The 25,101-nt window shown below is 38.7% G+C and overlaps 3 protein-coding genes across 4 annotated transcripts; 1 reads left to right on the forward strand and 2 right to left on the reverse strand.

The window, feature by feature from the left end:
- Positions 1–9,727: 9,727 nt before the first annotated feature.
- Positions 9,728–12,148, forward strand: mpg (N-methylpurine DNA glycosylase). Its single transcript, XM_030408451.1, has 3 exons — positions 9,728–10,181; positions 10,842–11,046; positions 11,254–12,148. The coding sequence occupies exons 1-3, from the start codon at positions 9,885–9,887 to the stop codon at positions 11,706–11,708; spliced, it is 957 nt and encodes a 318-aa protein (XP_030264311.1). The 5' UTR covers positions 9,728–9,884; the 3' UTR covers positions 11,709–12,148.
- A 251-nt stretch (positions 12,149–12,399) lies between these two features.
- On the reverse strand, positions 12,400–22,757 carry nprl3 (NPR3-like, GATOR1 complex subunit). Of its 2 annotated transcripts, XM_030408449.1 has the most exons (14): positions 22,316–22,757; positions 21,534–21,603; positions 20,762–20,800; positions 19,888–20,020; positions 18,448–18,522; positions 17,119–17,272; positions 16,877–16,958; positions 16,631–16,768; positions 15,559–15,715; positions 15,081–15,187; positions 14,646–14,775; positions 13,944–14,133; positions 13,659–13,851; positions 12,400–12,799 (listed from the first exon to the last, which is right to left on the reverse strand). In XM_030408449.1, the coding sequence occupies exons 1-14, from the start codon at positions 22,509–22,511 to the stop codon at positions 12,634–12,636; spliced, it is 1,830 nt and encodes a 609-aa protein (XP_030264309.1). In that variant the 5' UTR covers positions 22,512–22,757; the 3' UTR covers positions 12,400–12,633. The 2 variants fall into 2 exon arrangements, with proteins under 2 accessions (XP_030264309.1, XP_030264310.1); XM_030408450.1 differs by lacking the exon at positions 20,762–20,800.
- A 1,420-nt stretch (positions 22,758–24,177) lies between these two features.
- On the reverse strand, positions 24,178–25,040 carry LOC115576209 (hemoglobin subunit beta). The gene is made up of 3 exons (XM_030408707.1): positions 24,850–25,040; positions 24,509–24,731; positions 24,178–24,416 (listed from the first exon to the last, which is right to left on the reverse strand). Exons 1-3 carry the CDS (start codon positions 24,939–24,941, stop codon positions 24,285–24,287), a joined length of 447 nt encoding a protein of 148 aa, XP_030264567.1. The 5' UTR covers positions 24,942–25,040; the 3' UTR covers positions 24,178–24,284.
- Between the last annotated feature and the right edge of the window lie 61 nt (positions 25,041–25,101).

Consider the following 25,101-nt stretch of genomic DNA (forward strand, 5'->3'; position numbering starts at 1 on the left):
TTAGAAATACTGAGGTCATGCAGCCACCCACCCGCCCATCCATCCATCCATCCGGAAAATGTTGAAGACTACAGTTTCAATCCGTGCATTTCTCCACATTTTGACATGACCAATAATATCATAAAAAGAAATAATATCAGCAAATAGATGAAATTGGACTCTGGCAGAAGAAAATAAAAGAAGAATATAAGTATCAAATATGGCCGATTTTGACTTTCTTTGCTAAAAAGAACTTTGGTAACACATTATAATAACAATCATCAATAAATGTTCACTCTATTGTATGTTAGTTAGGTAATTTCACTCTTAGGAAACAATTAAATTGATCGTATAATATTTATCAAGCAGCTAAAGGTTAAAAATATCAGCTGCAGCTCTAACAGCATCCAAATGTTTATAAATGAACTACACAGTATTCATTTAAGCATTTACAAGTATTATGAACATCAGTTGTAACTTTCCAATAAATAATTATGATAATAAATTGCTTTAAATAAATACAGTGAAATAACTATTAATTAAAGTTTGATGAGCTATAAAATTGCCATTTTACGTCATATGTTTTTTTTTATTTTGATGATATGACTGACCTTGAGATTAATATATCAAAGACCCAGAAAGAATATACAAGATACACAAGACCACAATGTCACAGAGCAAAAGGAGTAATAATTCTGAAGTTATAATGATCAGACAGTCATAATCTACTTACAACCTATAGGTGTTTAATTTGGGCGCGCTGTGAAAACACACTGGATAATTTGTCTGTCCTTAGCCGGGATCATCACGGCACCTGTTATCTGCACAGGCCTATTTGATTGCTGTGGACACGTGTTTTATGGGCTATATGAATGAGCAATCATCATGTAACGATAACAGAGACCACAACACTGCAGGAAGATTTAGTCACTGTGACATCCCCTGATTATGCAACATTACAAAAAAAGGTGGAAGATTCCCCGCTGACATTTCAATTACTATTCTTATTATGTGTTTTCTTAAAGTTTCCCCTTATTCTCATCATTACTTGTAGTATATTTTGACTTAAGAATATAAAGTTGGATTCCACAGCACATATTGTGTGAGCTTGAATCTTGAACTAAAACCTGGAGATACAGAGGCTTCTGCTGGTGTCTTGTTCAGTCCTGAGCAACAATAAAGTACTTCATCTGGTAAAGTAAGTTTATAGAAATTCAAGAGCTTGCACTCAGATTTGTATCCAATAATTGACAGACCTGCACTGTATCACATTCAGCACACTTACAGGCTTGTCATGAGCGCCCTCTTCTCTCATCAGATATGTTTATTTAACTTCCTCATTTTGGGGAATTATGTCATACAAAAGGTCCCAGTGATGAATGTTAAAATGATAAAATATGAGCACTATGTATTCTGGAACCCCTCAAATATTAATTAAAACATATTATGAATTATAAATACATAAATGTTGATATACACATTGTGTCAACATGTCAAGGGATTACTACAAATATGTTATGTAAACATATTTTCCCTCTTTTTCCTCATCTATTTCTAGACAAACCATGCAATGTTGCCACATGACACGGTGATGATCATGGCATCACATGAGATCACTGTGCAACCATCCATACACCCTGTGCTCCCAAGTTTCAGTGGAATAACACAGTCCTGCTACTGAGCCAGTGAAGAAACGCACTGTTCATATTAGTTACATAAATCCCATAAACCTTCTTCAAATCAATGAGCATCCAGTTACTGCGTATTACACCACTGTCCTATGAGCCGGAGGTTTGGGTCTGCTGATGTTAATATCACTGACTGGCGCCTTTTAATTAAAGTTAGCCTGAACAGTCTCTGTACACATACAACATCACTGGCTGATCCACTTAAGAGCATATCGGGTTTTGACACAGAGCCACTACTTGAAGTTACTTTTAACATGTCTTATTGGAAAGTCCCAGAGCTCGGTTAAAATTATCCTGCCTTCCGCTCCTGATCGGAGACTTTTAATGAAAATACATGTTCACTCGCTTTGTATATCTTTTGGTTTTGGTGTCCAGCCTCTATCTTGGAGGGAGAGGTGAGGGTCCTTTACAAGCCTGCTGCCAGGGGCCCATTGTCTCATAATCCATCATCCATCCATGAATGTAGGCCTCAAACTGTGGATGGATGGATGGATGGATGGATGGATGGATGGATATAATGACTCAACCAATCCACAAATATGTGGTATGCCATTATTTTCACATCATTGTTGAGATTCCTCCCATATTCGGCTCTTGGGATTCCGCAGCCATGTCGTACTCATTAATTCATACCCGGACCTCATGGGAATTTCCAAGTGTGAGACCATTTACAGAAACTGAGTCCAAGGTATTTTCAGTGAGGCTGTAAATGTAGACATTCATAGATGCGTTTAATTCATCCAGTCTGTTTAAATCGCTGTGTTTTGTAATACAAAAGAGAAGATTTTCACAGAGAAAATGAACCCTTCTACTGCATCGGGTAATACATGCTGCTGCTCCATCTAATGAAAAGACCATCTAGTGCATTCCATCATGGCTTCACTGAAAGCTCAGATCCACCTGGGAGTATTCTCCAGGAGAGAGATGGATGTTAGGAAGCAGAGGGTTTCTGAGGTGCTGACAAGAGGCACCAAGTACACAGCTTTCCTCAGTCGAGGTTTCGGGGGCACAAGTGGCTCAGGTTCCTAGAAATGTCTCCTTCACGGTCACTTTGATGTAATCCTCGACTAAGACGCTCTTCACTGAATGTGGCAGCTGGTGCCTTTCTGCTTTTAAAATAAAGGAATACTGGATTTGATCCCATTTTTATGCTGACAGGGCAGATAATGTGTTTGTGTTTCTAGAACATGGAATCCAGATTGCCTGACTTTTATATTCAGTAGTATTCTTTACAGATCTCCGGGAAATACCAGACCAGTAGAGTTGTTTTCCAATGGCGGAGGAGGTATTCAGTCCAGAATTCCACACTTGACGTAAGTGAAAGTACAGAAGTATCATCAAAAGTTTCCAGAGTGTTTCATTATTGTACATACTATTATATTTCTAGGTAAATAATCCTGGTGCATCACATCCTGGTGAGCCAATTTGAAAATGTTTATACTATTGGTGGTTTAAATAACAGAAATAAATGTAGTGAAATAAATGTATACAGTAGAATAAAATATAAATATTCTATAAAAGTACAACTACATCAAAACTGTACACAAGTACTGTACAGTACTTGATTATACGTACATTGTTACGCAGAATTTTGTTCAGTAAAATAAAAACTGATATTGACTTTGAACATATCAATGATGCACAAAGACTAAGATGAATGGCTGTTTATATGAAACATTTAACAGTAGTCACGTCTCATAAGAAAGCACGGAGGATGAGAAAATAAGCTCTTTATCAAGATAAAATGAAGGTTTGTAAATATTTCTCTCCTATGCATAATTCATTTGAAATGATTGATTTCATATGTGTTGGTTTGATTTTATGTATTTTTTCCCCTACAAGAAATTTGTGATACAGTATTTTGTAATTTGATTTATTTGATGTATTTACATATATCTATGTAAAAATGGAAGAAAACATACTTTAACATTTGTTAACATTGGCTGGACATATTTTAATTACAACTAACAGAACTCTCGCTACAAGAAATAAAATAAGTGTCTAATGTGTGGTTTTGAAATCTTTTTAACACCTCCTCCACAGCTAAACATCACCAGCAGCTCATCTCCACTGGACTAATTCAAATCTGAGCAAGAAAAAGGCCAGATTCAGTCAGTCCAAATGTGAGGAAAAACCAAAATATACAGCAGGCACACAGCAGACAAATCTGACAAGTGGTCTTGTTTAAAGACTAGAGCTTCCTCTCAGCTCACGTCTCCACCCTCGTCCCTGCTAGCATGACTGATATCCACACTGCAAATCAAGCTCGATGCAGGGACATGCTCCTAAATTAAGCAAAAGATAGTATTTCCAACACAGGAATGGGTTCATCAGACTTAATCAACCCTTTTACATGCACTCAGCTATGTAAGGATCATTCAGTGGTCTACTCTAGAGTTTCTGATTGATATACCATGAAGATGTGGTAATTAACGGTGAAGTTTCCCCTGGGACACAGAAGGGTTGAAACTGGGGCGAAGGCAGCAATTAGGAAGCGACGAAGGACCTGTAGGAGCACTCAAGGCCCCCTGAAGCCCCATCAGTCAGACACAGATAAAAGGGCTGAGTGCAAGAGTAATGTTTAACCAAAAGGACATCGTCAGACGGTCCATAAACAGCTTCCTCTTTCTTCAACCAAGCAGAGAAGTGGAGGGGGAGAGACCATCATTTCTGGGTTAAGACCACAAGGAGGTTTGTGCTCGTATTCAGGTGAGGGCATGAAAAGCTTTGGACTTTTTTTAGGATGTCTTTTTAGGGATGGTTTTTATGGATCTATTGATTTTTCTATAAAAGGAAATGTCCATCTTTTCTTGGCATTTCAGAGCTTTGCATGCCAACGGAATTAAGATGTTGACTTAAGGTTGTGTTCACAATAAGTCCTGATCATATAATCAATATCAGGGTAGAGTTGAAGCTTCTGAGTTAAAACTTAGTGTAGGTTTGCATTCATTGATAGACTTCACACTTTGCATTACTAGCAAAAGACAAGCTGTTACTGAAAAATATCACAGCGGAAGGAGGTTGCTAAAGAAATTAAAGAGGGCGGAAAAGCTTTTGTGGTTTTGTTGAGCAGATTGAGATTCCTTTGTTTTTGTGTTAACACCACTCAGATCCTGCGTCTAGCCTCCCTCTCCCTCTCCCTCCCTCCCTCCCTCCATTCCATCCTGTCTGACTCAACCGTTGTTCCCTCTGAAAGCCACAGGTGTGAGCTGAGACAAGGAAACTGTTATCAGGGTAGACCAGGAAAGGTCAGGTGGCTGGAGATTTTAGTGGAGGCTTGATCAATAAACTAAACAGCTGGAAGGCTGAGTTTTTGTCTTTTAATGATCTACTAAAACAGCCCTCAGACTCTTACTGACTCTATTATTTATTCTTTGACACTAAAGAATAGTGCTAAAAAAAACTATTACTACTATTGGTTTACTTAGGTTTAAAAAGTAGATTCTTCAGAGTTGTTTCTGTTTCTCTCTTTCTGCTGAGATCGAGACTCTCAACCTGAGTTATGCATCACCAATTTTCTATAACAAAGTTAAACCAAATACATATGTGGTCTAGATAAATATGATATAATAAAGGAAAACACAGACATATAGCAGACACACACATGCCTATTTCCTACCCTGTGTTTATATGGTTCTGTTAAAACCTGTGGGCATGAGATCCCAGATGTGGCAAACAGACAAACCTGCTTCTCCATAGGAATGTCTCTGTTGTGCAGGTGTGTCAACTGGGACTCACATGGAGTAATCCTCCTGCTTCCCCCTCCCACCTGTGCAGCACACACCACATATCTGCAGCAAACAAGAAACGAGACTCATGAATCATTAATTGTCTTCAATTAATAATTAATCCCATCAAACACTGAGGATGCAGATGACTACCTGGCACTGCCACTCATCGGCTTGGTAAGAAGACTAGTCACAAAAATGATTATAGTTAAAATGTTACAGGGAGCTGTTTGTAGTTGTGGCCTTCTGGAAGCTGATCTTTGTGTATATGGTATTTTTGCATTCAATCAATCTGTTGTTCTGCCTTCTTTGATTTTCACAGCAGAAAATACAGATTAAAAGGATTAGAATATCAAGAATGCAGACATTCATGGTGAAAGGGCCTCTGAAAGAGCATCTGGACTATCACATGACAGTAAGGCTCTTTCCTGCCACACCTCAAAATGGAATGATGATTGCTAACACTAAAATCTGTTATAGATATGATGGCATCATGTAAGCGAAACAAATTTAAACAGCATAAAACCAGAGGTTGTCTCAGCAGCTCAAATTACACATTGCCGCTAATAGTTTTCTTGTTTATTTGGAACAAGGAACATCAGCCGTCTTTTTTAAAATCATGACTCTCATATGAGGGCAGTTATCAAAACGGTTATGAATGGAGTGGAGTATCTGCTGCTGAAATACGACCACTGCACCACTTGATTTGTTTATATGCTGTATGTGACAGTTCATCTATTTCAGTACAGTATGCTACACTGAGGCAGGTATCTATTTGTTTGGAAACAGTAAAGGGTTTGTCCCTCTTGTAAAATGTGTGACTACAGAAGAACTCATCAATGAAAAAGTGTCAGGAAACTAAGTACATTTTCTGCCAATATGTACAGTTTACTCAAGACACGCATTTTGACCTTTACACTTATGGCACTCGCATTCAGACCTAGACATCATAAACATGGCTGGACAAAATAGTGACATTATTTTGGTCAAATCTTTCCATTCATGTGTTTGGTGTAATGTTTTCATACAGCCAGATATAAACCAAAGAAGGCAATGTCAGTCTGTCGTGGTATTAAAACTATAAACAGGACATGAATTCATATTTACAGATTCTTTAAAAGTTACAACAAATTGAAACAAAACATTTCACATTGTAAATTGTAATTTACAAAAACCTTATTAAAACAACCTGATCAATGACAAATATTAGCAGTTACTTCCCTTCTGAACAATGTATGACAAGAGGATAATACGCCCAGCAGGTCGACCCTTATTCACCACAGGAGTCTCTGACTCATGATTTAGTAAGATATTTTCAGTCTGCCTGCATTCTGCTCGTCCATCTGCACACAGACTCTGGCATCCTTGCTCAGCTTCACTATCGCTGCAGTGACTGCTGGAGTTGAAAGCGATCCAGAATGCAACACTACAGCCAAGCTGTGGCTGCTAAGATTATCAGTGGCAGCAACAATGAAAGCTGCCCAGCCCAGACCTCACCATCACTGCTGACAGGCAGTGGAAACACAGTTAAAGCAAACAATGGCCTTCACTGGTCCACCAGCCATGACAAAGTCAACAACCCATACCAGAACTGTTCTACTGAACATGCTCAGCAGATTTCTGTCTGGATCATATCCTGGCTCAATAAGTCAATCTGGGTCTTTATGTCCATAACTACTGTGCATCTGGTTCCATTAGAAAAAACTTTCTGTCAAGTGTTGTCTATTTTTTCTAAGTCACAATTTTTGCCTTTCTGAAAAAAACATAGGCATGCAATGACACCCGATAACTGGCCATGCAAATATTTATACTGGGAATGTTTATGGCACTTTTTTACATTGCTGCAGTATATCAACTTACCCTCAATCCAATGATGTGTGCCCTTCGCCTATTTCTGCAATGCCACACACACACACACACACACACACACACCTAAGGCTAACACTTCAGAAGCATGCTGCACTTACTGGCAGCTCTCCAAATATCTGACTGACTGAAGGAGAGAGGCCTATCCGGGGGGAGGAGTTTTTCTTTAGTTATATTAGTCGATGTTACCAATCTTTTCTTCATTCAAATGTATGTGTAATTGCCTGAATGCATTTTCAAAAAAAGATAGCAAAACATTTGTAGTATTGATATTGGAAATGAGACAGGGTTTTCTTGAAACCTTAATTGACTGCAAACACACACACACACACACACACACACACACACACACACTCAAGCCAATGTGATTGAAAAAAGCAGTGGAGTGAGCAGCGGCTCTCTGGAGCTGATCACACTCAATAAGGCTTGCTAGTCTGTGCCTCTTTAGTATTCTGATGTAATCATTGATGCAAATGTATAATTACTTGGGCACAGCCTAAACTGTAATATACATTTTTTGTGCTCTGTTTTGAATGAGGGGAACTTCTTCCAGCTGCAGGACAGGAGAAGGTTTCCTGTCAAAGCACAAAGGCTCTCCAGACTAAAGGCAGGGCTATATCAGAGATCATTCTTCAGTTGCAGAAAGCTCAGGAGTTTCTGCAAATCAACACGACTAAAGCTGAGTCCAGCAGGCAGGAGAGCAGCAGTGCTGAACATCAGAGAATTGCACTGAGAATCTACCCTAAGCGTAAAGCCGCAGTATCCCAGCAGAAGCTATACTGCACAAGCTGCAGAGACTGAGAAAGTAAATCCCAGATGAAAATCCTCAAATGCAGCTCAAAGTGGATGGAAATGAGACAAAAAGACCTTTCAAAGGAGCGATGGTGCAAAATTCACAGCCATGGTATGACTTATAGAAGCCATGCAGAACCAGAGTGGATGCAGCAACAAGATTTCTTTCACCTATCAGCAATACATCTCAAAATGTATTTCTTTGACAATTTCAATATAACAGTAATTAGTCTACATCAAAAATAGCACTATTTAATCTATTTTTAATGTATTAATTCCCCCTCTATGCATTTACTCATCTATCTATTATGGTCTTTCCAGACATTCTCATTTCAGCTAATGCATGCAGACTTGAGCTTTAGGATCACACAGTGCTTCCAGAACAAGGCAATAGAAAAGTTTTACTGATAAAGTTATAGTCTGTAGCATGGCACCATGTCACACACAGTTAGTCTTCCAGAGTGCCACATGGACACACAGGGCCTGGGGCCATGCTGGCGCCATCCACTTCCTGGGCACGGACAGGCATGAGCACACCAGCTCTATTTATAACCTCTTATTAGAGTGGACTGTTTTCAAATGAGACTGAAAAGATAAGACAGCAGCAGGAAAAGGCCACTGCTTGGGAGGGTTCACCTATCAGCAAACGTGGCTGTTATGTGCAGCAGGAAGAAAACTTTAGACCGCAAATTCATGTTTGAGAATTCTGTGAAAACCGTGATAGACGTCCCAAATAGAAAACACTAAATTGCAGTTTAGCAAATAATCTCATAATGTTGATTTAAAGCAGCAACAAGGGGAACTTTGATGTTGTGTTGATTCTATTGGCACATGTGGTCAAAACTGATAGGAGCACCACTGTCTCATATTATAAAGAGCTTGATGTGCTTTTGTTTTGTAAGTGCGTGAGAGAAAGAAGCAACATATTTCAATACTATTTTAACACTGTTGTTTGCAGGATGCATGGTGATGTTTGTTCTAGTGCCGTACCACTTCAGAGCAGGTTCCTTCCTCAGACTGTGAAACATCAATGCTTCCTCGGAACTCCACAATAATAATAATAAAAAAACTGGTCTCAATTTTATGATTCATCAGACCTAGATAGGTAGAAATCTAACCAAGTGACAGGTATTTAAGGGTAACTATTTCAATTTTACAAATCAAAGTGTCTTTACAGGTCTTGGGTACTGCATATGTGAGAAAAGTAGCATGAAGCCCTTTGTGACTTCAGAGGAAGCTGCATGTAATCCAAGAAACATCACCAACACAAACATGGCCACCAACTCATGACAGATAAGGTACGAAAAAAAACCCACAATAAATCTGGCCACATTGACAACCGCAGGTATGTGACAACTCACTGGTTTGAGTGAGCACTTAGCAAGACAAAGTCACTGTTGATTGTGTAGTCTTTATAATGACATACCTTCACAGTCTTATATTTCATTAGTTTTATGACACACTGTGATTTTATTAACATGGGAAATTATCTTTTAAATTGACAAACATCATATATGTGATGCATGACACAGTTCAAAAGGGATGGAAAAATGATTTGCCTCTCTGCATTCACTTCTGTAGAAAGTTTTATTTTAAATAATGTCCCATGGGGCAAACCGGAAAGGGGCGTGACCTCGGCTCTCGAAAATGTGCGCGGTCCCTTTAAAAAATACGTCACAGTCATTTACTTCCTGTATCTCAGCACTACTACCATCATGAGGCGAATAGTTCAATGTAGGTTCCATAAACATATATATATATATGAAAGTAACGGTGTTGGTGACGTTATAAGAAAGGCAGTAACTGTGTCGCAAATGTGTTTAAATCATAAATGGTGTTTTTCTCGTGTTTAAAAGTGTCTCGCGGTAACGTTATGGCAGGGAGTAAACGGAAGATTCTAGCACTGACACCAGCAGGAACACCTGAAGAAACAGTAAATAAACAGATAGATTTGGTCGGGAAGGTTTCACCTGCAAAGCTGAAGAAGCCCATTCATCAGAGTGAAGACGACCAAAGTGCAGAGACGGAGAAAAGCCATTATTTCACCAAGAAAATTCCGCAGCACAGACTAGGAGAGGACTTTTTCAACCAACCTTGCATCAGTTTGGCTAAAGCACTCCTCGGAAAGGTAATGTTGACGTCTTACCTGTATTCCACAGGCATTCATGTTGTTAGGATGATTTCAAAAAGTCGCTTAATGCTCTGTGAATCCAGCACAGACGTTGGAGTGAGTCCAAATGGAGTGAGACGATATTAAGGAGTGTCGTTAAACTGTTTCAAAATACTTTTATTTTCCAGTCTGTCACACTATAATAACAATGACCTGAGGATAAAAAAAACCCTTATCTGAGAGTCTTCCCACCTGTGGTTACTCTATTTAAATCCTTCATTGTAACTGATTACACTCAGCTACAACATCATTTCAACCTACATGGTCTTACAAGATCCCAAACCACAGTCAAATGCATCCAGACCAATCATTTTATGGCTGCAACTAAAGATTATTGTCATAATTAAGCGATAAATTGTGTGGTAAATAAAGTTATCAGCAGATAATGAAATATACCCACAAGCTCCCAGAGCCCCAGATCATCTTCAAATGCCTGGGCACATCATTAACCAAAAGATCACATTAGACATTACATGTGAAAATATTCATTTTGACAAGATTGAACAAGGGAATCTTTGTCATTATGCCTTAACGATTGTTACAGTTCTTGACAATGACTTTTCTGTTTAGTTAATCATTATAATAAAACAGCATCTGTACTATTCCTTGTATCTGCAGGTGATGATCCGCAGGTGTGCAGATGGTACTGAGCTGCGAGGGAGAATAGTGGAAACAGAAGCCTACCTTGGGGGGGAAGACAAAGCCTCACACTCTGCAGGAGGCAAACGCACTGAGAGGAACACGGCCATGTTCATGAAGCCTGGCACAATCTACGTGTATCCAATCTATGGCATCTACCTCTGTATGAATGTGTCTAGTAAAGGTACAAGCATTATCCCAGCCCCCGTGCAAACAGAACATTTGTGATGGAGGCCTTTTTTAGTTTAATGTTCCCTCTAAGTGTTATCATTATTGATATGACATTAAATGTACACAGTGGTGTTTTTCTATTGTCAGCAGGTAAAGGGCAAAAGGAAGTAGACAGGGTGGAGCCTTGCTGACTGATGCAGATTGTGTGCTTTCTTCACAGGGGAGGGTGCTGCTGTGCTGCTGCGTTCCCTTGAGCCCCTGCAGGGTCAGCCTGTCATGAAGCAGCTGAGGGTAGCCAGACGCAAAGAGGGAGCCCGTCAACTAAAGGACAAAGAGCTCTGCAACGGGCCTTCAAAGCTATGCCAGGCTCTAGATATACCTCGCTGTTTTGATCGCCGAGACCTAGCCTCAGACCCTGAAGTGTGGCTGGAGAGAGACACAAATCCAGCAGAACCCCAGGATATAGTGTCAGCACCACGCATTGGAATTGAGTCACATGGGGAATGGGCCAAGAAGCCATTGCGGTTTTATCTTCGTGGACACCCCTGTGTTAGCGTTGTGAATAAAGAGGCAGAAAGACAGTCTCTGTCTGGAAATGTAATGTGCCATTTAGGTCCCTCAGATGTGAAGCCGGACACAGGACAGCACAATGTCAAAAGGACTTCACAGGAATAGTCCTGAAACTACTTTGCCATCTGTTCCCTTTGTGGAGTTCATCATTCAGACTTTCTTTTTCCCTAGCTGGGACACACTACTTCTTAGGAATATGAAATTAATACTTTTTGAAATGATTCCATTATATTTTTATAATGTTATTGTTCTTAGTAATTCAAGATGGCAGAATAACCTCCATGACTAGTTGAAGATCTAAATTGTACTCTGCACAACTTATTCAAAATGTTTGTTTATGTTGACAGTGCATTTATGATACTAATGCAAAGTTGTACTAGAAAGTAAAAGATCAGAACTTCAGTCACTTGAATAGAAATCAGTAAGACTGAATTGGTGCCTATTAAAAAAAAAACTGTTCAGAAATGTACATTTACTAACTCAAGTCTTTTTTTTGTTTAGGTTCTGCCATCTGGGTTTTTTAATAAACATTCAAACTTGAGAAATTCTCTTCTTAGTGACTCAGTGATTTTACAGATGGTTGGAACACTCTGCTTCCCTCAAAGCAAAAACAGCCTGTCTGATGTTTAGAGTCTTCCCTTTCTTGCCGTCTCTCTCCCCACCTCAGGGATTCCTGACGAGAGGTAGCTGGAGGTCTGGAATGATCATTACTCAGTGTGCCCTTTGGTGGTGAGAGAGATGAAGTTAAGCTCCCAAACACCAATCTTCCAAATATTCAGAGTAAAAACACTCGGGGTGTGAGTGGTATGTACAAAATAATTTAATATTGTAAACACACATTGGCTCATAAAGGGAAAAAAACACTTTCTGCAATTTGTAAATCTGCACACGTTAATGCAATCATTGTGTCAGTTCGTCTTAAAATGCCGTTGTGGAGCAATAGCACTTAGCTGTGAGCACAGCAGGCTATTTACTGCTCTCAAACTGACATCTTTTCCAGTTGATGAGAGCTGATACCGTCTCTGTGCCACTACTCCATGGGTGACTGGAAGATTGAAATAATGGGATCCTCATGGTTGGTCACCACAAGGACACTGCGGAACTTGTCAAACAGCGTCTTGAGTTGCGAGCGCCTCATGTTCTCATTGTACATAATCTCTTCCAGGTGGTGATGTCCCCGGAAATAGTGAAGCAGCCTAGAAGCAGTCAACATAACACAAAGAAAAATGGGTTGAGAGCCTGAATTTCACTGAATCATTAGCTCTGTAAATCAACCATGCGACAAGACTTTTGGGGCGCTGATGTCATTTTTCATTACTGTCTTTGCAGTAGGTAAGCGCACAATGTTGACAGAGATGGCAAATTGTCTCAACTCCCCAGAGAAATTTTATTCCCAACATTTTGTGCCTGCAATTAAAATAACTTCAGTTTACAAACCAATGCACAAATATCTTCCAATTTTCTAAGAGACTTGAATAATGACATCATGAGCCACTAAAACTTATTCCAGCTGTTAAGGCGCCTGCAGGCTGTAACAACATCAATTAAGGTTATTGCAAGTCATACTATTCAAGATGGGGCTTAAAAACTCTTGGTTGCAATTTGTGTCAGAGTCTAAGATATCAGTTTGACGAATGTCAGATGGTGTGATGATTGCGTGGTGAATTGTGACACTATGATTTAAACAGAAAAAAGCATTTGAGAGCAGAGACGTCATAGATGTGTGTGTAACATCTGCCACACTTATGATTGAAATTACATCAAAATAATGAACTATAGTCACAGTTCTATGTCAGAGTGTCAACAACTCATTGTAACTGAGTCAGAGTGCTATTATATTAAAAAACTGTCTTTTTCCAAAATGGCACACTGACGAGTGAATTGTGCATCATTTCATGTCGTATTATGACCAATTAGTTTATAGTCATGTGTTTTGTGACACAGGCTGATTTTGGTTGCCAAATCAGTCATCTGTGGACTCATTATAATCTAAAGATTTTGCCATTCGAAATTACATAGTGTAAAGGGGCTTCTGTTATAGGCAACTTTAATTACCTGGCAAACATCCTCAGATCCTCTGGATTCTGTGCAGCTGGGATGTTTAGAATAACCTGCCTCTCGTGCTCTGACAGGCTGGCGAGTAGCGTCTCTGTCATCCTCTTGTTGAGTGGAGAGTCTCCACCAGGCAGTAACTCTGCACTGGAGTTGTCCATACTGGGACTGGTGAGGGTCATGTCATCACTGCTGGCTACACACAGGAAGCAGACAGATTAACACAGATCTATTACCCTGTAATACCTCTAGGAGTTGAGCAGAGGAGAGCGATGAGTGAGGACATACTTGGAGAACCAAAGCTAAGAGCACTTGGGGTGCTGAGACTGCGGCCTCCCACTCGGGCAGCCAGTGGAGGGTCTTCATCCCTCAACCCGGGCTCGTCCTCGCTGGGCGGTACCAAAAGGCAGACATAAGTGTGCAGCTGGATCAGCAGGCGGCGCTGTAGCATCCACACCACCATCTGGATGAGCTGCGCCTGGTCATGAGAAGAGCAGCATACAGCAAAGCACAGGTTTTAAAAAATGGAGCTGAACACACTCATGACCTTAACCAGGTCAAATAAGTTTTAAATCAGCTGTGAGTAGCATTCAAGCTCAAAATAGAACCAAAAGAAAGAGTCATGGCTCTGATCTTGTTCTCATAAAAAATGGAGGCTGCAGACGCTGAAGTTGATGTCCCTTCAATATTTATAATTCATCACCAACGCTCAAGCATCTCGGCCAAAACAAGACGAGTCAGGGGTGATCACCTGATCGTTCTGACCTTACAATACAGCATCTTAATTTACAGTAATAGGGATTTAACAGGAAAATGTCATGCCACAGTAAGGTACTTTTTCACCAAAATAGGAAAAATCAGAAGATAGTGAAGTAAAAAACAAGGCATTTACAATACTGCTATAAAAAAATGTTCTAAGACTGACTGGCTTAAAATACATATATGGTTCATGTGACTCTGCTATGCATTTATAATCGTCAATAGTCCTACCTCCTGTGCAGGAGCTTCCAGTGGGTTTCTGAACTCGGCCAGAGAGACAGGCAGTGAAAACTTGGCTAACATGGATGGCAGATCATGACCGGGAAACTGCTGAGCAAACTGCTCAGCCAAAGGTGAATATCTATCCAAAAACAGATGGGATACATATTTGAGTTTTCCATTAACACAGCTATTTAGAATTTATTTTCCACAGTGATGCAAAGGAAAGGCTATGAAAAGTGCTGCCAATTGTTTCATAACTAGCTTTAGGGTTGTTTAAAAAACGCAGGCTTTGGAAATCTTAATTAAATAACAATAAAGCAGTGTTTTCAAAGCAGTATATGTGAGGCAATGGCATGGATGGGTGCTCTGCTCAGCAATATCATGGTTCATTAGCTTTACAGTAATCAGTGCAGCTGAATGGTTTTACATCACATGAACACTCACAGGCAGATGTTGGCATGAGGAGACAGCATGTAGACGTTATTCTCACACAGTGGGTAGATGATGATGGCTTTGCCCCAATAAACCAGGTGAGCAGCAATCTGAAAGATCTAAGAGGGAAAATGATTTGCAACTGAAAACCAACTGCAAAAGAAATATACAAAAACTTTGTGTACCACTCAGACTTATTTAGTCTCAGATTGGCCTTTAAGTGTACATATATTGTCCACTAGATGGCAGTGAGACACCATCAACACAACACTTGTCTGTCAAAGTCTTTTTCTTTTGTGTACTGTATTTAAAAAGGTTCAGATTACTAAACAATCAGCAAACTCTTTATCTGTGATTACTGAATGAGCTTAATAATTGTATGCACTTATAAATCAATTTCTATAATAATGAAAAAGAACTTCAAATATTTTAGATATATGCCTTTTGAATTCAGAGAATGGCATCTGATGTTGGTGTGACTGTTCTGCACCTGAAGTAGGGCTAGGTCAGCATCCTGTGCGAGCTGCTGCAGATTTTTCACAGCTGAGCAGGTTTTGATGAGACGCACCATCGCAGGCGAACAGTCCAGAGGGAGCTGACTCAGCAGTGCCTTCTCACTTTCCAGCAGAAGGAGGGCATGGTAGGGTCTGGAGGATCAAACAACATATGATATGGTCTCTAAATCAACAAAACTCATCTTTAGAGGTACACACTGCCTTGTGTATCCATGCAAAACATGTATACCCAACACCACAAACAAACCCCTCATAATAATCCAAAATAAAATCAACCTTTGGCACAGCTCTTACAATTTCATTGCTTAAATGGGCTTGAACTAATTTCTTCATTGCATATTTTGTTCAGCCTCAAAAGTAAAAAAAAAAAAGAAAAAAGAGCAGTTCAAGTTGATCTGCTCTGATGTAATTATGCTGAAGTAACAATAGGTGGCAGTATGGTCCATGGAAAACCTTTTCAAGGTTTCTTTTCATGTTTTAAATAGTGAGTACCGATACTCACGAAATACACAAGCCTTAATCAGCTGTTAAAGACAGTTAAACTGATGGTGTTTATACAGTCAGTTTTGAAGATCTAAGACTTGGTGTTATGCAACTCAAGCTGTTGAATCTATCCCAAAGATGTGTTACATTTGTGGCCAGAAAAGAAAGAACATATATCAACAATTAATAGTTAATGTTATACATTTTAGAAAAAAGTAATTAAAAATGTATCAATGTATATGTGATATCTGAATATGCTTTTAAAACACCTTATCTGTACTAACATGTGTGACAACACTCCCTACATATGTTTATGCTTTGAAATGGTGCCAAGTAACTGTAACACTCAACAACTGCTGATTGGGATGTTGCCAAAAATGTACTTTATAATGTTTCCGCCCGCATAGAACACTGCAGAAGCCGGTGTCTGCCCTTTGTGATAAATTGTAAACTCTTCTGGTAGACTGCTAGTGAAATAAAATGTTATGTTTAAGAACAAGACATTGAAAGTAAAAAGAAAATAATAAAAACAAAACACATGTTACTGAATAGCTTCAAACAAACCTTATTGCCTTAAGGCTGTGCTCTAATGACTCAGGGGGGATATGGTTGCCACCAATCCTGTGGATCTTGTGTGGTAAACAGAAGCTGACCTCGAGCCAGTTGTTAATATGTAGTCGCACCACACCAGTTGTACAAAGACTGCAAAAACATACATTATCAACTGTATGAACAGTATACCTTCAGCATGGTGGGAGAAAGTGATAAACAAAACAATAATAACAGTTTGTACTGTGTTTAATCACACACCTGTCATAAGCCTCCTTCAGGTCTCTGGCCAGTTTGCATTTGGGGAGAATTTGTCTAAATGGGGACTGGGGGCTTCCGTCCGCTTAGATCAGGAAAAACAGAAAACAAAGTTAAAATATACTGTCAAACTACAAAACATCTTCACCATCTTATGTGTACTGTCAAGCTATCAGTTTTAATAATAAATGTGTGTTTATATACAATAGATTCTAAGAAATTCTAGAGATCTGAGAGTGTCTTACTCTCGGTCATGGTAGTGATCTCTTCCTGGACAGCCAGCATCAGTTTGGCCTCTCTGGTCAGGTACTGGCAGCGTCGCTCCTCGTGCTGTAGGGCTATTGCGATGCGCCGTGACAAGTTGTGCATGCAGCTAATGACAGACGGGTCAGCATTCGCCTGTAGAAAACAAAGATGAGGGAAAGACACAAAAAAAACTGTCATTTTTAAAATAAAATTGCACAGCTATTATCTATTACACTGCATTTAAAACACGAGGGCTTTCATTTGTAGCTCAGTTATCAATTCTGTCAAAGATTATCAGCCTGTTGAAAATATGTGCCTTTATTATTTAAATGCACCCCTTTATGTGAGTCAAAGATCTTACCACGTGACACACTTGAAAATGAGTGAAAATTCAAAAGATATGCATGTAACACATAATTCAAATTACACTAATGCTAAATATCTAACTACATATTTACTACAGAATGCTCATTATTTGAATGGTTTTAAAGTGTTAACACAAAGTTAATTGACAGATTTGACACTTTATTGTTTTCACCTATTGGATAGGTTTTTTGTCATCTGTGCTGTATTTCCAAACTTATATAATGGTGTGGTGTTATACTGTGTTATATTCTGTTTTTCTCAGGTATGTTTATAAAGATGGACGAACACCTATTAAATGATTGATCACTAACTTGCATCACCTTTTTGCTATTCAGCAGATCAGTTGCCACAATTTTCTTGAAGAGTAAATATATAAACAAAAAAGACAAAGCCAATCTATACGAAAGCACACGAAGAACCATGTGAAGACATTTACTGGTGTACAAATTTGAATGGGAAAAAAATAAAACGTAAAATACACAAATAGGCCACCACTGTGAAAAGAACCTGAAATAAGTTGTAATAACTGTTATTTTTATGGACACTTTCAGGGTACAGATACCACAGTTGCTGGGCAGATATATTTTACAAAACATGACTGAGCACTTCTCATCCCATCTCAGCTGTACTGGGACTTACTGCTTACAGTGACTCAGCATGGGCAGGAACAGGCTGCACCTTGTTGAGTAGCATGACTAAGCATAATAAATTGGCCTAACCTCACGCTGACTTCCCGTGCTCTCACAGATAGTGTATACTGGAATACTATCACTCACACACAACCCCCTCCCATTCACAGAACACACTGATTAACAGAACACAACAGTCCCACCCAAAGCCAGCTGACTTCATTTTGCCATCATTAAATAAAGATATCAGGGTAATTTTCAAATATTATTATTATCATATACACGCAAAAGGCAACAATTTCAATAACAAACTAAATTAAAAGATTTGCATACCCTTAGTGCAAACACCACATTAAACAAGATCATCGTAGGCATTTCTCTCTTGGGTGAAGGATCTGTCTTAGAAACCTGCACAGACAGAGGAACAATTTAAAGGACATTTTTAATAAGTTAAAACAGTTCTAAAATGTTTATCTGCAGTGTGTATATCTTAATAACATATACATCAACACCTAATTATAAAAAGCAGTCCAATTCACAAACATGGCATCATACAAAAATGAATTGAGAGTGGGAGATGTGCCCTTAACATAATATTGCAATATTTTGGGCTATATTATCTCAAAATTTTGGAATCTCCTCAAAAGCACGTCATAAGTCTTAGGACTGCCCAAAAAAAATCAATTATCCCAATACTTATAACCAATTACCTCAATATCAATATTGCAACAATAATGTACACTTGACTTTTGGTACTTTGACAAAATTTTAACACAATAGGAGTGTTGATAAATAATTACCAGTATGTGGATAAAAGTGGACAAAGTGAGCAAAGGCAAGTATCAGAACAGGTAGAACAGTCTAGTTAGTTTACTAAAATAGATTATTTTACTGTAAATCAGGCTTTAAAAGCAGGAAAAGACTTTAGATTATGCCATATCACAATATCCAAAATATCCCACTAACAATAACTTACCAATATATTGCTAAGCCCTTAGTAAAAGCTGCACCAGCACAAAGTTTTACAATCAAGTAAAACATATCTGCAATAAATCAAACCTGAAATATTCTGTTTTAATGAAGTGTTGCTTCATGGAAATATTTAATGCACAGTAGGTGTTGTTGTTTTGCATTACAGTATAATGTAAGATGTTCCTGTTATTTTAACATCAACACTGTTTTTGGATTACATTGAGGTTTACGTGTATATAATTGTCTCCCTCCTCTGTGAAATATCTTCATCTTGGCTACAGGTTTGGTGACTCAGCAAGACAACTGTCAGCAGGCGGCACTGCTAAAGTTAAGACTAATCTGTCAAAGTTTAAATCTTACCTACATTTAGAGGGCCATTGTGAAATGAGAAAGGGACATTGGTGACATCACAATTCAAGATAGCACTGTTTACCTTTTAACTGATATTATTAATCACAGGTATCACAGGGTCACATGGCTTTGAAATAGCTTTGCAATATTTTTAAGCTGCATCGTCATACATTAAACACATATTGATATTTTATAAATACATTTATTCTAGGAAATGTTTTACCAATATTTCAATAATATGTACGGACATTTTTTACTTCTTTCACAATGACATGTTTGATATATATTATTATCAATAATGTTGATATCATGACTAGGTGGGTAAAGGCAAGTATTAGAACATGTAGAACAGTCTGGTAAGTTCATAAAATGACATCACGTTACTGTAATAAATCCTGTCAAGTAGGTAAAGAAGACACTTATGTTGTGATATAACATGTTGTTCCATACCTGAATGATGGGAGGATGCTGAAGGAGAGTCGGGTGACCCACAAATCGAACGTTGTCTATCTTCAGCTCAAACTTCTTTCCGCAAATGTCAGATTTGGTGGCCAGGATGGTGGCGAGGATGATGTCAGAGAACCTTTAAGATGAAGAGCCGACTCAATAAGAAAAGTGTGCAGGGTGGGATGAGAGGTTACAGACACAACTGGGACAAGTAAAAGAGTTCAAATTAGCTCTGTTTATATTTCTCACATTCCTGTCTTTAAGCGGGGTTGCGTTAATCAGATGCATCTGCCTGTAATGTAATTGAACAATGACAGTATAAATGAAAAAGCTTGTGTGGCTACTGGAGAGGAGAAAAGAGGAAGAGGCCTCCTCGCAGAAACAGTGAAGTCGCTGTATGAATGAAAAATGTGAAAGACTCATGCTGGTTGGACTTAAGTAACTCATGCTGCAATCAAAGGGATAAAAATCAAGACGTTAACTTCCAGGAAAAATCAAACACACTGTAGACTTACCCCATCAACACAATTTGAAAAAAAGAATGTTGAGTCGTTGCTTGCATTTGATTTGCATTCTTTGTAATGCTGTGTCTAGATGTGAGAAGTGATATAATCAATGTGAATTAAATCTTTAATTACGGTTTGAAAATGTTGGATTTAAAAAAAAAAAAAAAATGTAAACAGTAAAGAGGAGAGCATAGCTGAAATCCCGCTTTAACCAAAGCACTGATTCACTGGATCTGCTACTAATTTACAAGGATTTTACTGAAATTAGGGTTGGGGATCCATATAGGACACAAAATAGGAAAGAAGGGTATAAAAAAAAGACAGGGGTGATCTAAGCGAAGGAAAGGTGGTTTAGAATGATTTGGTCTTACCCTGCTACCAACTGTTCGTCAGTTAGTGGAGTTTGTTCTCTGAAATGGGAATTGGGCCATAAAAAAGAAGAAAAAAGCAAACAAAAAGGAAAATGCAACACACAGTTGGGCTGAATGCATAAAATGGACATCAAAACAACCCCAACAACTTGTGATACTGTGATGTGAAATGCCGGTTTGATTCAAACAAATTACCAGTTCATCCTGATAAACCTTAACGTTAATGTGTCACATCATCCTGTTTTTATCTTTATGAACAATTCCTGTTTGTAATCCTACCTTTTTTTCTATGACTGACAGCTTCTTGCCCCAACATTCATGTTGGGCTTGGGAAAAGTATCATTTGGTTTAACAACACACTGTGTGAACTTGTTTAGTTAAAGCATGTAGAAACAATCTGTGCCCCAGTTCCTCACAACTAGAGGTAACAAAAATGAAAGTCACCAGAAGTGGAGATTGATATATTTGTTTATATTACCACTTCAGATAACGAACCAGCAGCTGGAATTTTTGTCAAATTTTAAAGGACATTTAGACACACGTTGAGTGTTTTGTTTTGTCTTTTAATTTAGGTTTGAGAATTTTATTACACCCCAACCGCATAGATTAAAATAAGCATTTAAGACTCCTCGATTGAAAAATACAGTATGTTTCTTCTAGACAAAAAAATAAAACAAGATCCAATGTAACAGGGAGGAAAAAGTGGCTCATGCAGATCTTCCCCATAAAAAAATTCTTAACCGGGTTATATTAAATGAAGACCAAACAGTACCTTGAATCTTCATCCTGATCTTCTAGAGCGTCCCCAGCTGTGTTCAGTGCATATGGACTTCGTTGTTTGGCTTGTGGATAGAAATAATAGTGTAAGTTCCCATGATATTGATGCCAGTTAAACACACACACACACAGGCACACATTTGTCAAGATACGGCTCCATGAAAAGCCAAAAAACAACCATCTGAATTTCAAATGTGTCTGAGAAGTGTTATGTTATGCATATAAAGCCATAGTTTGTTGTTGAGAAGAGTCTTTTTCTCTGTTATTGAGGGTCTACTTGTGACCACTGAGGGTCAGTGCTCAGTGTCAGTGCTCATCATTTTAGACCTATTTAAACCATTTACAGGATCCGTCACTTTGCCCTGATAGCCAGCTTAAATCTAGGATTCTTAGGTTGCAAAGAATATAACAAGTATATGAAAAGGACTTTATATGAAGTAATGATAACTACATCAAAGTTACATCAGAATCATCATCATACAGTGTGTCAACTGTAGCTCAATAAATCGAAACAACAAATGCAAAAAACAGAACAGGGGCTCTTCAGAAAGAGGAACTGACACGAGTGGGCCTTTAAAACAAAACCTGTAGCAAAACATGGCTAACGTCACAGTATTGGACTGCATTTTACTGGGAAATGTTGTTTGCTTTGCATACGTGTAATTATGCGAAACTGAGACCATGAAGGTATGGTTTGATAAAGAGCAACTGAGGCTAGCAGCAGCTGCTGAACTGTGATTCTCTGGTGAATGAATGCTAACATAATGCTACGCCTACCTGCAAGAGATGACGGACATTCTGCCACTCTCTGGAAAGGGTATCGAAACAGTAGTCTGTTCCCTCTGCTGCCAGAGCTGACCAGTATGACGCTAATAGGGCTTGTTTTGTCGCCACTTTTGTACACGCTATGTTGTGGCTGACTGTACATGGGTTTTCGGTTGTCTGGTAACCCGGCAAATGGGTTGAACATCATATTAGCATTCTAGCTAACTAGCTACACGTTAGCTGCGTCACAATAAAGTCGGTCGAGAGCTACAGCTACGACCAAACATCGATCATTAGCTCGTTGTCTGCAGCTTGTTGCGGATGTATGCCATACATACACACCGACGCCCCGCCAAATTACAGTCTAAATGAATTTAATTAGGAGGCCTGACCATTTCGCCCCCTCTACACCCATGGACTGCTTCGTTTGTTTTGTGTCACATTTAAAACTGTCCGGCTGAAACAGACACGACGGATATGGCCCACCCCCCGCTTAAACGCTGAGCAGTGATTTCCTCTGTACCAGTGATATTTAAATTATTTATCTTTACATATTAATATGAATGTCTATAAATAGCCTATAAAGGGTCAAATATATATATATATATTTATAAATTATTGAATATAACAAATTCCATATTGATACTGTTATTTACAGATTACCATCAGTGCATTTTTTCAGATTTACACTGAAATTGTTCTACAATTCAAATATGCGCGAAGCTTAATTTTTTTAAAACACCCAGGAGATAATGAACCCTTTCTGATTAATTACATTTTGTTATATAACAACCACTAGATGGCGCATTAGCCGTTGAAGCTTGGAGGCATGTCGTTTTATTATTATTATTTATTCTATGTATTATTGTTATTATTATTATTATTATTATTATTATTATTATTATTATTATTATTATTGTTGTTGTTGTTGTTGTTGTGACATCCCAGAAACGAATAAATATATGGACTATGGACCTGCATATATGGACACTGCTTCACAAAACAATGTTCACACATTCACTCATTTCACTCTCGAAACTAACAATTTAATGTTAAACTTGTCATGAATAGTAGCCTGTGTTCAGTCAGTGGATTGGGCTGCTTAGAGCTGCACCACACAACCTATGTAACAAAAACATTAAGTCAATAATATAGACTGCTGCAGAGCTAAAAGAAAAGAAAAACTAAATTAAGATATCATGAAATTATGAATATTGTAGCTGTGAATGTCCCTCCAAAGTGATGACATGTGTTTATGTAAAAAACAAAAGATGAATTAAATTTCATACATGTAGCCTATTATAAAACATGGTGTTCAGTCTTAATGCTATCGTAACTTGATGGCAGTTGCACAAATTGTCGCCCTCATGACGCAGTATTTTGATGCACTGTTATCATTAATTTCAGATGACCGCACCCATTTATATCAAATTGCAAATTTTTTTGAAAGCGGCAAAAGTAACTCCCATGACGACGTCAGCAGATAATTCTAGTTACCCTGGCAAGCTCGATTATGAGGTTCATCTTCTCAAACGGTGAAACACCTTACAGTCATTTACCCTTCAGGTGCGACTGTAAGATCACATTAGTCAATGCTACCTTTCTGGAATAACTTAAACCAATATTTTATTACTTTTAGGCTCTTGTCTTGTATAGATTAAGACCTGATCATGATTTCTTAATTCAAAGATGAGATCAAAAGCCCCCTGTTTATTATGTGTTCATATATCACATATAATATAATATAGCCTAGTTGTTTATTCGTTGCACAAGGCCGATTACTCTATAGTCACCCCAAACTAAGAGCCACTAAGGAGAAGGATATAAATAATAGCTAATTAATATACTTTGTGAAATAATACCACACAGCGAGATGTGATTTAATTTCAAGTTTTATTTGGTGCATTTGGCAACAGCACATTTTGGAAACACTTGTAGAGCTGCTTCACATTGTTTGAATGTAAAGTGTCACTCCAGAGCCTCAGTGGTACTGTTTGCCCAGGGCGGCGACGACCACAGCCAGGAACTTCTGCCAGGCCTCCTGGGCATCAGCGTTGAAGACTTTGGGGCCAAACTTGGCTCCCACGCACACACTGATGCATTCAGCAAGAAGCTAAAATGAGAGAAATGATTGACAGTTGCATTAGTACGGAAGAGTATTCAGCAGATCCATGCATGAAGAGGGGTTTAGAGAGCGTGACATACCCTGAAGTTATCAGGATCCACATGGATTTGCTCAGAGTGCTTCTGGCTCAGCTTGGTGTAAGCATTCTTGATGTCGTCCAGGTTCTTCACAGCCCTGTCCAGCCCACCCATCACTGTCTTGCCGTGAGCGGCCACCTTGTCGTTTGCGACGATGGCGGCGTTGGTGGAAATGTCGCCGAAGCCTGAGAAGTGTCTTTGAGTCCATGGGTAGACGATCAAAAGCCTGGAATGACATGGATCATAAGGTCACATAAATAAGCCAGCACAGCGATGATCCGAATACTAGTAAATAATTATTTTTAAAAATTAAATCCATTTTTTTTTTTTTTAAAGAGTTTTACCTGGACAAAGCCTGGGGTCCGATTTCACCCACATCGATCTTTCCCCACAGGGATACGATGGCAGCGCGCTCAGCATCTGACCACTGGACCATATTGACGTGTTGACAAGGTTCGTTTTCTATTTCTAAAGAAAACGTTGATCGCAACCCTTCTGCAAATGCCCATCTTTGGGAGGTTTTTATTAATTACTCAATGCCACACCTCTCAGCCCTGGAAGCATCTGATTGGACCGGTGACGACGAAATATTGGCT

Source organism: Sparus aurata, chromosome 23 (genome assembly GCF_900880675.1).
Source record: "Sparus aurata chromosome 23, fSpaAur1.1, whole genome shotgun sequence".
NCBI classification, from domain to species: Eukaryota; Metazoa; Chordata; class Actinopteri; order Spariformes; family Sparidae; genus Sparus; species Sparus aurata.

Bases quoted from the DNA above. Each gene is read 5' to 3' on its own strand.
- mpg (XM_030408451.1), top strand. From the start codon at position 9,885: ATGGTGTTTTTCTCGTGTTTAAAAGTGTCTCGCGGTAACGTTATGGCA. The intron at 10,182-10,841 runs GTAATGTTGACG...TTGTATCTGCAG, and splicing joins CTAAAGCACTCCTCGGAAAG to GTGATGATCCGCAGGTGTGC. The intron at 11,047-11,253 runs GTACAAGCATTA...CTTTCTTCACAG, and splicing joins TATGAATGTGTCTAGTAAAG to GGGAGGGTGCTGCTGTGCTG.
- nprl3 (XM_030408449.1), bottom strand. From the start codon at position 22,511: ATGATGTTCAACCCATTTGCCGGGTTACCAGACAACCGAAAACCCATG. The intron at 21,604-22,315 runs GTAGGCGTAGCA...TCTATCCACAAG, and splicing joins ATGTCCGTCATCTCTTGCAG to CCAAACAACGAAGTCCATAT. The intron at 12,800-13,658 runs GTAATTAAAGTT...GACTGCTTCTAG, and splicing joins GATCTGAGGATGTTTGCCAG to GCTGCTTCACTATTTCCGGG.
- LOC115576209 (XM_030408707.1), bottom strand. From the start codon at position 24,941: ATGGTCCAGTGGTCAGATGCTGAGCGCGCTGCCATCGTATCCCTGTGG. The intron at 24,732-24,849 runs GTAAAACTCTTT...ATGTCATTCCAG, and splicing joins GGACCCCAGGCTTTGTCCAG to GCTTTTGATCGTCTACCCAT. The intron at 24,417-24,508 runs GTATGTCACGCT...CTCTCATTTTAG, and splicing joins TGGATCCTGATAACTTCAGG to CTTCTTGCTGAATGCATCAG.